Raw genomic sequence first — 15099 nt, forward strand, 5'->3', positions numbered from 1 at the left:
TTCTAGTATAGCAAATGCTGTTAAACTTTTAAAAAATACAGTAATAAGCTAAAGTTTCATTAAACTATAGAGTTAGTAAGTCATGAAAATGCCACTATGCATGAGATACCTGAAGATCAGAGGGGTTAAGAAGTTTTCCTAAGGTTCCATAATGAGTAAGTCACTGAACCAGAACTCAAACCCAGATCTTCTGACTATGCCTTTCCTCCACAGCACAAATTCAGAGGCTTCTAAGAGGCAATTCAATATATGATAAGATTTAATTTGTTCTGTCATATTAATATTAATAAATATTAATAATATTTCATTTGCAGTGAAATTGTATGCATTAACAAGTCATCAATGGTGAGATGCAGTTCTATGCCAGAGCTAAACTTTTCTACCAAGAAGTACCTGCTACAGAAGAGAGTATGATTGGAAATTTCATTGAACTGTATAACCCAGATGTCCAGGCTTCTCAGGAATTTCTTAGGAAATTTGTTGGGGTGAGTTATCCAACTGCAGCTTGAAAAGGAAGCAAAGTCATTGCAAACATTGAGTTCACATGCTTCTGTGTTGTCATTTAAGTCATATTAAAGCCATATAACTCAGCCAAGAGTTTAGCCTGAAAACCTGTTTTAAGATGTTCAGAAAGGATGGGTCGCATCAAACCACTTGGCATTTCATCATCCTAGTTCCAGCTAATCTCTCATGCTTCAGAGGAAGGTGAACTAGCAGTGCTAATATTATAATTTGGGGATTAAGAAGACATCTCTTTTTAGAGTCTCACAGATGAAACAGTTGACACCCAAATGATTGATGAGAGATCATGCTATTTGGGATCTTGGGGCGATTTATTGATTTTCTCTAATACAAATTCAATATAGTAAGGAAATGCATGCTTATGTTTGGTTTTAAAATGATAAGTACAGTAGAATCTCTTCATACTATTTAATACATAGTGCAGACTTTGCCTTGAAAGAATATGATCTCTTTGTAGCTCTGGTCTTGGGTGAAACTGTTTCCTTACTTCCCCATCATATGGAGACAGACTGTATAGTGTAGTGGCCAAAATCTTGGGCTTCAGAGTCATTAGGTTCTTCTATTTAGTGTATAAGCAACCTTGGAATTGTTTCTTAAATGCTCTAAGTCTCAGTTTTCTCACCTGTGACTAGGGCATAACCATAGAACCTACCTCATAGGATAATGTGAAGCTCAAATTAGATAATATGTATCAAGTGCTTGTTTTGTTGTAAATAGTTATCACCCAATAAATCTACTTTATTTCTACTACTAATAATAACAGGCTTTCATAAAATGCATTCATTACAGTTTAAGGAACTTTCTTTAGTTGTTAGAATAAACTTAATAGAGATGCTGACACAATAAAGCTGCTGTTGGTCCTACTAAAGACATAAAGTTTTAACTGGCAAACAGGTTACATCCCAATTCATTTTGAAGTCATCTATTGGAAATTTGGAGTCCATTTTATTCTGATAAAAGCACTGGGTATTATATAAGACTGATGAATCATAGGCCTGCACCTCTGAAACCAATAATACATTATATGTTAATTAATTGAATTTAAATAAAAAATGTTAAAAAAAAGAAACATTATAAATATTATAAGTATTTGGGTTAGGTTGTCAACCTCCTTAGAAGCACACTCTTAAGAATATCCCTAGTGTTGAGGTGAGGTTCACTTCACATCCAACCTCCCTGGAGCACCAAGTGTCTGAGCAGAGAGAATTGGATCAGGATGGAGCACCCATTGGGGCCGACGTGTGTGAGCATCAGCTGTAGCCACAAAGGACTGTAAGGCTGAAGATGATGGCCATGGCTGTTTATAGATCAGGGCAACCTGGAATATTTCTAATCAGTATTGCTGACTGATTTCATGGAGTGGTTTTTCTGAGATAGTCAATCTGCTAAGCACTTTAGAAGTATTGTCTTGATTATGTTTCACAAGAATTCTAGAAGGACAGTACTATTATTATCCTTGTTTTTTTACATTGTGGAAACTGAGGTTTGGAGATGTTAAATAAGTTGTCAAAGGTGATGCAGCTGGTAAGAGACAGAGCTGGGACTTAAGCCCAACCAGGTCTTCTGACACCAAATTCTTTACTCTTAACCAGAACATATTTTTTTCCATTTGTCTCATGAAGCAGTAAAATCCTTGCTTTGTGTGTGTGTGTGTGTGTGTGTGTGTGTACCACAGACCTCAATTCTCCTCCAGCCTGGCCGAAAATAATCCCTCCTGCTTGCCTTGTGGTGAGGCCGACTTTGATCCCAGTGCATTTCAGAAGCTTAGTTAGTAATCCAGCTGTCTTGTCACTCCATGTGGAATGCCAAGCTCACCACAGGGATGCTGGTCAGACAGAGCCCATACACACGCCCATGGACCTGGGAAAGGAAACAGCCTTATGCTTGCATATTTATGTTGGAAAAGAAAAACCTGCTCTTTTCAAACAAATATAAGGAGTCCTTCTTAGTAGACAAGGCGCATTGTGAAACCATGACCTCTAACTAAGTACAAACAGTCTTTTTTAAGAAATGATATTTTGGTACTTTGACCTTAATAATCTGCTAAATTAGGAACCAGGTCAAGATACAAGGAGCTAGGGAATATGAGTATCTGACATGATTTATCCTTATGTCAACTGGGGAAAGGCAGATTGTTTAATTTAAAGTTTTGCTTTCCTTTCACCACTTAGTGACACAGGACAGTGGGAAAAGGTGTTTAAACTTGTTACAAATATGTTTACTTTAGCAAATAAACAAATGATACCAAGATAATGTCAATGGCATGGCCGATAACTTTCCTCAGTTTTAGCTTTCTAGTGGGGGAAAGCAGCAATTTATAAAAAGTGACAAGTATTTGGTGGTATTTATCTTTTGACCTCTCACAGCTCTGGGTCTGACTTGGTCTATTTCATGGTTTTTATACAGTGACATTTAACACTTTCCTTTTAGTTTTAGACTCCACTAGATAAACTTAAAATGATCTTCTTCAAAACAAAATATATAGGCAGAATCAAAACTAAAATGAAATTCCTAAGAGAATTTTGCTATTTTATATTAATCCATATATGGGAAGACAGCATCATAAGTGTCAATGAAACTAACAAAATGGGAAAAGATGGCAGAGGAGTAGGGGACCCTATTCCAGCCAGTCCTGGAATTGAGCTGGATATCTACCAGACCACTCTGAACACCCATGAAATCAGCCTGAGATGTAAGAAGATATATCTGGATCTCTACAAACAGAATATTGCAGGCAGTTGGTTTTGAGGTATGAAGGGGGAGCCATGATTCCTCGGGCAGGTATCAGAGGATAAACGGCAGGGGGAGGGAGCCTGGCCATCGGAATCCTACACCATCGGTGAGCAATAGCCTCCCACGCTGGTGACAGGGCACAGACTTGCAGACTGGTAGTGGTGGGGAAAGGACTTTAGGGCAGCTCCCCAGATGGAATCCCTCAGCGGCTGGGTTGCCAGGTGAACTGGGGGCGGCTGGTGGCTTTAGAAGCACAAAGGGCAGAGACATACCCCAACCTGGAGGTGAGGACTGGGAGCGCTGCAGAGGGGCGCACAACCCAGGACAGCAGTTTACAGCAGCACAGACAGAAACGGAGAGTGTGGCCTGGAGAGCTCACTGAAGAACAGACTCACGCAATCTCTTTGCTCTGAGGCAGAGGGTTGGAAAAGTTCTCTTCTGCTCTGACTCTTGGAAGAGACAGGGAAAGCTGCCAGGGAAAGCTGCCAGAGAACAAAAGCCCCAAAAAACTGGTTTTCACTGAGCCCATCCCCCACCACAGGGGGCAGGGCAACTCTGCCCAAACAGCATTGCCTGAGTAACAGTGCGGCAGGCCCCTCCCCCAGAAGACAGGTTGGGAAACAAGAGGCCAGCACCCTAAGGTCCCTAGAAAACAGGTGCATCTTGCTTGGGTTGTGGTCAATAATTTGGATTCTATACATTCCCTCAACCAACCCTCAACAGAATGACTAGGAGGAGGAACCCCTAAAATAGGAAAGATGCAGAATTATGACTTATGCCACTGACTTACAAATGGATTCAGATATAACCAAGATGTTGGAGAAGGAATTCGGGCTAGCAATTGTGAAGACAATAGCTAGAACGGAGAAATTGATTAATGGCAACATAGAGTCTCTAAGGGCAGAAATGAAAACTGAATTGGCAGAACTTAAAAATGCTATCAATGAGATCCAATCTAATCTAGATAATCTAACAGCCAGGGTAAGTGAGGCAGAAGAATGAATTAGTGACCTGGAAGACCATTTAATAGATAAAAAAAGGAAAAGAGAAGGCCAAGGAAAAACAACTCAGAATCCATGAAAATAGAATCAGAGAAATAAGTGACATCATGAAATGTTCTAATGTCAGAATTATTGGAATCCCTGAGGGTGTGGAGAGAGAGAGAGGACTAGAAGATATATTTGAGCAAATCGTAGCAGAGAACTTCCTTAATCTGGGGAATGAAACAAACATTCGTGTCCTAGAGGCAGAGAGGACCCCTCCCAAGATCAAGGAAAACAGGCCAACACCCCGGCATGTAATAGTCAAACTCGCAAATCTTAGAACCAAGGAAACTATCTTAAGGGCAGTTAGGGGGAAGAGATTCCTTATGTACAGAGGGAGGAACATCAGAATAACGTCAGACCTATCCACAGAGACCTGGCAAGCCAGAAAGGCCTGGCAAGACATATTCAGGGTACTAAATGAGAAGAACATGCAGCCAAGAATACTTTATCTGGCAAGGCTGTCATTCAGAATGGATGGAGAGATGAAGAGCTTCCAAGACCAGCAGAAACTGAAAGAATATGTGACCACTAAGTCGGCCCTGCAAGAAATATTAAGGGGGATTCTATAAAAGGAGAAAGACCCCAAGAGTGATATAGAAAAGAAATTTACAGGGACAATCTATAAAAACAAGGTCTTCACAGGCAACATCATGACAATAAATTCATATCTTTCAATAATCATTCTCAACCTGAATGGCCTAAATGCTCCCATAAAACGGCACAGGGTTGCAGATTGGATAAAAAGACAGGACCCATCCATATGCTGTGTACAAGACACTCCTTTTGAACCTAAAGATACATCCAGACTGAAAGTGAAGGGATGGAGATCCATCTTCCATGCCAACAGACCTCAAAAGAAAGCTGGGGTAGCAATTCTTATATCAGACAAATTAGATTTTAAACTAACGTCTGTAGTTAGAGACCCAGAAGGATACTATATCATTCTTAAAGGGTCTATCCAACAAGAAGATCTAACAATTGTAAATATCTATGCTCCCAACATGGGAGCAGCCATCTACATAAGCCACCTGTTAACCAAAATAAGAGTCATATTGATAACAATACGTTAACTGTAGGAGACTTCAATACTCCACTCTCAACAATAGACAGATTATCTAAGCAGAAAATCAACAAGAAACAAGAGCTTTGAATGACACACTGGACCAGATGGACCTCATAGATATATACAGAACATTTCACCCTAAAACAACAGAATACTCATTCTTCTCGAGGGCACATGGAACTTACTCCAGAATAGACCACATACTGGGTTACAGATCAGGTCTCAACCAATACCAAAAGATTGAGATTATTCCCTGCATATTCTCAGACCATAATGCTTTAAAACTGGAACTCAATCACAAGAAAAAATTTGGCAGAAATTCAAACACTTGGAAGCTAAAGACCATTCTGCTCAAAAATGTTTGGGTCAACCAGGAAATCAAAGAAGAACTTAAACAATTCATGGAAACCAGTCAGAATGAAAACACATCAGTCCAAAACCTATGGGATACAGCAAAGGTGGTCCTAAGGGGGAAATACATAACCATCCAAGCCTCACTCAAAAAAATAGAAAAATCCCAAATTCACCAACTAACTATACACCTTAAAAAACGAGAGAAAAAGCAACAAATGATGCCTAAGCCATGCATTAGAAGAGAAATAATTAAGATTAGAGCAGAGATTAATGAATTAGAAACCAGAAATACAGTAGATCAGATCAATGAAACTAGAAGCTGGTTCTTTGAACGAATTAATAAGATCGATAAACCACTGGCCAGACTTATCTAAAAGAAAAGAGAAAGGACCTAAATTAATAAAATTATGAATGAAAGGAGAGAGATTATGACTAACACCAAGGAGATAGAAACAATTATTAGACATTATTATCAACAACTATATGCCAATAAACTGAGCAATCTGGATGAAATGAATGCCTTCCTGGAAACCTATAAACTGCTACAGGAAGAAATTGACAACTTGAATAGGACAATAACCAGTAACGAGATTGAAGCAGTGATCAAAAACCTCCCAAAAAACAGGAGTCCAGGGCCTGATAGATTCCTGGGGGAATTCTACCAAACATTCAAAGAAGATATAATACATATTCTCCTGAAGCTGTTTCAAAAAATAGAAACAGAAGGAAAGCTTCCAGACTCATTGCATGAGGCCAGCATTACCTTAATCCCCAAACCAGGAAAAGACCCCAACAAAAAGGAGAATTTCAGACCGATATCCCTGATGAATATGGATTCCAAAATCCTCAACAAAATCCTAGCTAATAGGATCCAACAATACATTAAAAGGATCATCCACCACAGGCCAAGTGGGATTTATTCCCGGCATGCAAGGGTGGCTCAACATTCGCAAATCAATCAATGTGGTAGAACACATTAATAAGAGGAGAGAGAAGAACCATATGGTCCTCTCAGTTGATGCACAAAAAGCATTTGACAAAGTACAGCATCCTTTCCTGATTAAAACTCTTCAGAGTATAGGGATAGAGGGAACATTCTTCAAGTTCATAAAATCCATCTATGAACAACCCACAGCAAATATCATTCTCAATGGGGAAAAGCTGAGAGCCTTTCCCTTAAGATCAGGAATACGTCAAGGATGCCCACTCTTGCCACTATTGTTCAACATAGTACTAGAAGTCCTAGCAACAGCAATCAGACAACAAAAAGAAATAAAATGTATTCAAATTGGCAAAGAAGAGGTCAAACTCTCTCTTTTCACAGATGACATGATACTTTATGGGGAAAACCCAAAAGACTCCATCCCCAAATTACTAGAACTCATATAGCAATTCAGTAATGTGGCAGGATACAAAATCAATGCACAGAAATCAGTTGCTTTCTTATACACTAACAACGCAACTGTAGAAAATTAGAGAAACGATTCCATTTACAATAGCACCAAAAACCATAAGATACCTCAGAATAAACCTAACCAAAGAGGCAAAAGATCTATACTCTAAGAACTACAGAACATTCATGAAAGAAATTGAAGAAGACACAAAAAGTTGGAAAAACATTCCGTGCTTATGGATCAGAAGAATAAACATTGTCAAAATGTCTATGTTACCCAGAGCAATCTATACCTTCAGAGCCATCCCGATCAAAATTCCAATGACATTTTTCAAAGTGCTGGAACAAACAATCCTAAAATTTGTATGGAATCAGAAAAGACCCCGAATCACCAAGGAAATGTTGAAAAAGAAAAACAAAGCTGGGGGCATCATGTTGCCCGATTTCAAGCTATATTACAAAGCACTGATCACCAAGACAGCATGGTACTGGCACAAAAACAGACATATAGACCAATGGAACAGAATAAAGAGCCCAGATATGGACCCTCAACTCTAGGGTCAAATAATCTTTAACAAAGCAGGAAAAAATATGCAATGGAAAAAAAGACAGTCTCTTCAATAAATGGTGCTGGGAAAATTGGACAGCTATATACAGAAAAATGAAACTCCACCATTCTCTAATACCATTCACAAAGATAAACTCAAAATGGATGAAAGACCTCAATGTGAGACAGGAATCCATCCAAATCCTAGAGGAGAACATAGGCAGTAACCTCTTTGACATAGTCCACAGCAACTTCTTTCAAGATACATCTCCAAAGGCTAGTGAAACAAAAGCAAAAATGAACTTTTGGGACTTCATCAAGATAAAAAGCTTCTGCACAGCAAAGGAAACAGTCAACAAAACAAAGAGGCAACCCACAGAATGAGAGAAGATATTTGCAAATGACATTGCAGACAAAGGGCTGATATCCAAGATCTATAAAGAACTTCTCAAACTCAACACCCTAAAAACAAATAATCAATTCAAAAATTGGGCAGAAGAAGGGCGCCTGGGTGACTCAGTCGTTAAGCGTCTGCCTTCAGCTCAGGTCATGATCCCAGGGTCCTGGGATCGAGTCCCACATCGGGCTCCCTGCTCGGCAGGAAGTCTGCTTCTCCCTCTCTCATTCCCCCTGCTTGTGTTCCTGCTCTCACTATCTCTCTCTCTGTCAAAGAAATAAATAAAATCTTAAAAAAAAAATTGGGCAGAAGACATGAACAGACACTTCTCAAAAGAAGACATGCAAATGGCTAACAGACACATGAAAAAATGTTCATCATCATTAGCCATCAGGAAAATCCAAATCAAAACCACATTGAGACACCACATTACACCAGTTAGAATGGCAAAAAGTGACAAGCGAGAAACTTCAAATGTTGGAGGGGTTGTGGAGAAAGGGGAACCATCTTACACTGTTGGTGGGAATGCAAGTTGGTACAGCCACTTTGGAAAACAGTGTGGAGGTGCCTCAAAAAATTAAAAATAGAGCTACCCTATGACCCAGCAATTGCACTACTGGGTATTTACCCCAAAGACACAGATGTAGTGAAAAGGAGGGCCATATGCACCCCAATGTTCATAGCAGCAATGTCCACAATAGTCAAACTGTGGAAAGAGCCGAGATGCCCTTCAACAGATGAATGGATAAAGAAGATGTGGTCCATATATACAATGGAATATTACTCAGCCATCAGAAAGGATGAATACCCACCATTTGCATCGACATGGATGGGACTGGAGGAGATTATGCTAAGTGAAATAAGTCAAGCAGAGAAAGTCAATTATCATGTGGTTTCACTTATTTGTGGAACATAAGGAATAGCATGGAGGACATTAGGAGAAGGAAGGGAAAAATGAAGGGGGGTAAATTGGAGGGAAAGATGAACCATGAGAGACTATGGACTCTGAGAAACAAACTGAGGGTTTTAGAGGAGAGGAGGGTGGGGAGACGGGTTAGCCCAGTGATGGGTATTGAGGAAGGCACGTATTGAATGGAGCACTGGGTGTTATACACAAACAATGAATCATGGAACACTACATCAAAACCTAATGATGTACTGTATGGTGACTAACATAACATAATAAAATTTAAAAAAAGAAAAAGAAAGAAGAAAAAAACTTGCTTCTATAAAGTAACATACATAGACACAGACATAGACATACACATACACATACATATACATACATATACATACATATACGGACATGGACATAGACACATAAATATATGACCAGCTGAAACTTTGAGATATATATTATTCAGTCTCTAAATATTATCTTGTCTAGATTACTTGGTCATAATTGGGATGACTGCTAAATATGTTTTGTGCTAGAAATTACAGTAATAAGATATTTATGTTGCCAATCAAGACCTTGAGAAACCTAACTCTTGTTTTCACAGCAACTAAAGATTAAAAAAAAAAAACATTTGGCTAAGGACCAAGAGGTGATGTTTGAGCAGAAGGAAACAACAGAAATGCTGCTTTCTAGTCCACCCAAAAGGTCTTCTTTACAGCAATAAGGGCACAATGAAGAACAAAAACTGAAGCAATTGTAGCTTCTTTTCAAATGGAATCATAATATCCATGATTTATCAAGCGCTTATACATAGAGGCTCTTTGCATCTGCAATAATGATAATAATCAAAACAATTCCATAAAATAATGATTATTCCCAAGTTTGAAGCTGAGGAAACTTAGATTTCTAATACCACACAGCTAATGGCAGAATTAGGACTTGAACAGGGAACTGTGTGAATCAAAAGCCAGTTCTACCTTAGCGTTGTCACCTCAAGTGCCAACTCTGATTCCCTTGGTAGTATCTGTCTAATGCTATGTTGAAAAAAATTCTAAGGCTTCACTGAGACTCAATGAAGGAAAGAGTTCTGTGATTGACTAGTAATGTCTGCCATGAGTATGGGAAAGGGCAGTGGTGGTACATGTGCCATGGGTTTTCCATTCCTACTTACACTATGTCACCTCCCTCATTCAGATATTATAATGTAAACTAAATCAGAAAAATTAAAAAGGCTAAAGGTTTATGTTGTGAACACCATAAAGAAAACATCTTTTAAGTAAATCCATAACATAAACAAGATGGGGAAAGTATAGGAAAATTCATTTAGGTTACTGAAAATGATGTTAGTAGAAATTTATATGCTCAATTAGAGATTATAACTACAAATTTTTCTTATCATTACTTGGCCTTAAAGTCTCTATGGATCATGTTGCTCACATTATTGTAGCAAGTGGTCTTAGAATTAGAACCACAGAAAGATAAAGCAAAGAAGGCTCAGAGAACTGTGTCAGAGGAGTTTAGATGATAAAAGCTGACCTCCTTTATCTCAATGAACTAAATAAACACAAAGCTGCTCTGGTTAATGGGAGGTAGGGCTTCACCCACTCAGCCTCCCTATCATTCTCCCAATAAGACCTTGAAGGATCTCAGCAAAACCCTAGTGTTTTTAAAGCACTCATGTCTAATTTCCCTACTTTTTTAGACAAAGAAACTGAGGCTCAGAGAGGCGAAATGTTTGAAATAGAATTCCTTTGAAAATTCTCCCCTCTGATTTGTATTTGTCTCCAATTTAGATGTGTGATATTTGACTATAGTTACTTCTGAAACAATGGTTATTTAAAAATACATTAAGGTACCTTTCACCCTAATTCTGTGTTCCACTAGCCTCTCACCACTATTGCTTAGTTCTCTTTATTCTATTCCACTACATGTACTGGCACTGCCTCCCCTATCTCGGCACCAAATTTCTCTCTCTCTCATTCACATGCAGCTCCTCTGGGAAGGAGTATTTAAAGATGGACGTCAGGGACATCTCCTGCCTCTTGGATACCATGGCTGCCCCTATTGAAACCTGGTGTCTTTCCATGAATGTGATTAGACCTACACACAATGTATGAATTCAAAACCAGATGTTTTGTTATTTTCTTTTTTTAACTGAAAAACACTTTTATTATATAATGACCTTGAAAAAATATTACAGTTGAATATTGTGCTTATTTTTTTATTATGTTCAGTTAGCCACTGTATAGTACATCATTAGTTTTTGATGTAGTGTTCAGTGATTCATTAGTTGTATATAACACCCAGTGCTCATCACAACACATTTTGTTATTTTCTTTTTTTCAATAATAAAGATTTTTTTCCCATTCCTTGATTTATTTTATTTTATTTTATTATGTTATGTTAGTCACCATACAATACATCATCAGTTTTTGATCCACGATTCATTGTTTTCATATAACACCCAGTGCTCCATGCAGTACATGCCCTCCTTAATACCCATCACCAGGCTAACCCATCCTCCCACCCCCCACCCCTCTAAAACCCTCAGATTGTTTCTCAGAGTCCATAGTCTCTCATGGTTTGTCTCTCCCTCCAATTTCCCCCCCTTCATTTTTCCCTTCCTTCTCCTAATGTCCTCCATGCTATTCCTTATGTTCCACAAATAAGTGAAACCACATGATAATTGACTTTCTCTGCTTGACTTATTTCACTTAGCATAATCTCCTCCAGTCCCATCCATGTCGATGCAAATGGTGGGTATTCATCCTTTCTGATGGCTGAGTAATATTCCATTGTATATATGGACCACATCTTCTTTATCCATTCATCTGTTGAAGGGCATCTCGGCTCTTTCCACAGTTTGACTATCGTGGACATTGCTGCTATGAACATTGGGGTGCATATGGCCCTCCTTTTCACTACATCTGTGTCTTTGGGGTAAATACCCAGTAGTGCAATTGCTGGGTCATAGGGTAGCTCTATTTTTAATTTTTTGAGGCACCTCCACACTGTTTTCCAAAGTGGCTGTACCAACTTGCATTCCCACCAATAGTGTAAGAGGGTTTCCCTTTCTCCACAACCTCTCCAACATTTGAAGTTTCTCGCTTGTCACTTTTTGCCATTCTAACTGGTGTAATGTGGTGTCTCAATGTGGTTTTGATTTGGATTTTCCTGATGGCTAATGATGATGAACATTTTTTCATGTGTCTGTTAGCCATTTGCATGTCTTCTTTTGAGAAGCGTCTGTTCATGTAGAAGCAAGTTTGAGAAAGTTTTCACTGGCTGATTTGCCCCTGCACCACCTATCTATCCATCCTTCACCTCCAGTTAATTTAGTGTACAGACCTACTTTATAAAAACAATTTTAAGGGAAATTTGTGCCCAGTAAATCCTGTAGTTTCTCTTACAAAGGCAGAAAACAATTTCTAGCATGAAAAAAGACAAGGAGACTTTGCTGCAAACACCTTCTCTCCATGTGACTGTGCTGTGTGTCATCAGGGCTGGGTTTGAAGTAAAATTCTGGCCTGAAAGGCTCTCTCTCTGCTTTGCTTTTTTCTTTCCTTTTGTTTCCTCCCCTCTCCCCGCCCCTCCTCCCCTCCCTGCCCCTCCCCTCCTCCCCTCCCCTCCCCCCCTCCCCTCCCCTCCTCCCCTCCCCTCCCCTCCTCCCCTCCCCTCCTCTCTTCCCCTCACCTCCCCTCCTATCTTCCTCTCCCCTCCTCCCCTCCCCTCCCCTCTCTTCTCTTCTCCTCTCTTCTTCTTTATTCTCTTCTTTCCTTCCTTCCTTCCTTCCTTCCTTCCTTCCTTCCTTTTTTAAAACATAGCAATAAGCTACCTTGCAGGTCCATTTAGCTGTGGGCTTGACCCGAATTTGCAGTTAATACAATTCTCCTTTTAAAGGGCTTTCAGTGACCCATTTCTTTGAGAAAATTACCAAGTTTTTAGACCTAAGATATTATTTTTTAAAATCTTACTTTGAAATTCTTTTGAAGACCTTTATTTGGATAAAATAAAGAAAGTGAAAACTAGCAAGTTTGGATATTTTTTGAAAAAGGTAACTGGATGTTCTAGAACTTGATCATGGTAGTGGGTACATGCCTGTATACTTTGTTCAAACTCATTGAATGGTACATTTAAAATAGTGCATTTTATTACATGAAACTGACCAAAATAAAGTTGGTTTAAAGAGGTTATTGGAGTATCCTAGACTCAGGGTCAATGTCTGTATTTGAAGTGTTCCACAAGGTACCTTTCCGCAGTGCCCTGGGAGAGCTGGGACAGACTGCGCCTTGGATTGTGGCTCTGGGATAGGAAGGGTCAGCAAGCATGTCTTGTTGCCAGTTTTCAACAGCATGGAACTGGTGGACATGATGGAATCGTTCCTCCTTGAAGCCCAGAACTACCTGCAGGTCAATGGGGACAAGGTAGAAAGCTACCACTGCTACAGCCTGCAGGAATTTACACCCCCATTGGGCAGATATGATGTCATCTGGATTCAGTGGGTCTCTGTTTAGTCCTGCATGGCCTAACATCTGCCTTTCTCCCCTTCCCAGATAGAGAAGACAATACCTGGGGCTAATTTGAGGATTTATGGAGAGGAAGCAAAGACGTAAAAGGAGATATAGTTGTAGTTGTGCTTAGAGCAGTTAGCTAGACTTAGGAATCATAGAAACCCCCAAAGCTCTGGTACTCCCAATCTCTCCCCTAGGATCCTCTGCTACAAGCCTGAAAGTTCCCATGATGGAGTTCCTTTGTACCATCCTAACTCTAAGAAGAAAACAAAATACTTGAAAAACTTTAAAAAGTGGAGTCAAAAAAAGTTTATCCCCATTTATTGGCAAAACTAGACTTTCTTAGATTTAAATTCCCAGGAAATGAGGTAGCAATGAATTAGAATTTGGTCTAAGTGAGTGTGTGTGTCTAGGAGACACAGAGGAATGATGACAAAATTAGGTTGTCTGGGGACAATGGCAGGGACTCTTGGGCTAGGCAATAGTTTATTTTGTGCCTGTGAGGTAGATAGACTAGGTAGTTGAATACTTATTTTATAGATGGGACAAGGAGCCTCCTCAGAGAGGATACCTGTCCTCTTACTTAAATTCTCAAAGTGAAGGGTGCCTGGGTGGCTCAGTCGTTAGGCGTCTGCCTTCGGCTCAGGTCATGGTCCCAGGGTCCTGGGATCAAGCCCCGCATCGGGCTCCCTGCTCCACAGGAAGCCTGCTTCTCCCTCTCCCACTCCCCCTGCTTGTGTTCCCTCTCTCGCTGTGTCTCTCTCTGTCAAATAAATAAATAAAATCTTTAAAAAAAAAAAAATTCTCAAAGTGACCTGCAACTAGACCAATTCAGGCTATTAAATAATTCACGAACGAGTGAACAAATGGTCTCTTTATTCTTAGCCTTGTGGTCTTTCCTACCTTCCTACTCTCCTCCCTCCCACCCACCATTTCATCCTGTTCCCACATCTACTTGGCCTCATCTGTAGGGTACCTGACCGATAAAGACCTTCTTGCATTTCTTTCCCGGTGCCGAGCTGGTCTGAAAGAAAATGGTGTCATCATACTGAAGGACAATGTGGCCCGGGAGAGCTGTCTCTTCGATCTCTCTGACAGCAGTGTGACTCAGTACATGGACATCCTCCGGAGCCTCATTAGGAAGAGTGGGCTGGTGGTGCTGGGCCAGGAGAAGCAGGACAGCTTTCCAGAACAGTGCATCCCAGTGTGGATGTTTGCATTGCACAGTGATGGACACTCCTGACCGGCAGTGGGAATGTAGGGCTGGACTGTACAGGGTGCTTTGGGACAGAGGTCCTCTCCTCATAATTCATGGGGTGATGGAGAGAAGAGATGCAAGGCCTGTCTGGAAATGATTGATGTAGTACGTACAAGTTTCCACTAATTTTATAAGGACATGCTCACACTCGATGGATTTTCTGGAAGATAAATAGAGTGAAACATCAGGAAAAATGTTTTAAGAACTGCTTGTATACACCCAAACTATACAAGTGTACACAAAAACAGAAAAGGGATCACATTCTAAACGGCCTTGGTCTGTGAAGATTTGCATTATGGAGTATCCCAGGATGTGTGGGGTAAAGTCTAGACCCCCTTTCTCTGCCCTCATGCTAGATACATTCAATTTCATTCCTC

The 15099-nt window shown here is 39.9% G+C and overlaps 1 protein-coding gene across 1 annotated transcript in view; it reads left to right on the forward strand.

The window, feature by feature from the left end:
- NTMT2 (N-terminal Xaa-Pro-Lys N-methyltransferase 2) overlaps nucleotides 1-14707 on the forward strand; it is a 32697-nt gene extending 17990 nt beyond the window's left edge. Inside the window, 5 exon segments of the mRNA XM_036118939.2 lie at nucleotides 315-330; nucleotides 332-485; nucleotides 13213-13461; nucleotide 14067; nucleotides 14436-14707. Coding sequence (XP_035974832.1) covers nucleotides 315-330; nucleotides 332-485; nucleotides 13213-13461; nucleotide 14067; nucleotides 14436-14707 — 692 coding nt within the window.
- The last annotated feature ends 392 nt before the right edge of the window (nucleotides 14708-15099 follow it).

This window comes from Halichoerus grypus, chromosome 7 (assembly GCF_964656455.1).
Source record: "Halichoerus grypus chromosome 7, mHalGry1.hap1.1, whole genome shotgun sequence".
Taxonomy (NCBI): Eukaryota; Metazoa; Chordata; class Mammalia; order Carnivora; family Phocidae; genus Halichoerus; species Halichoerus grypus.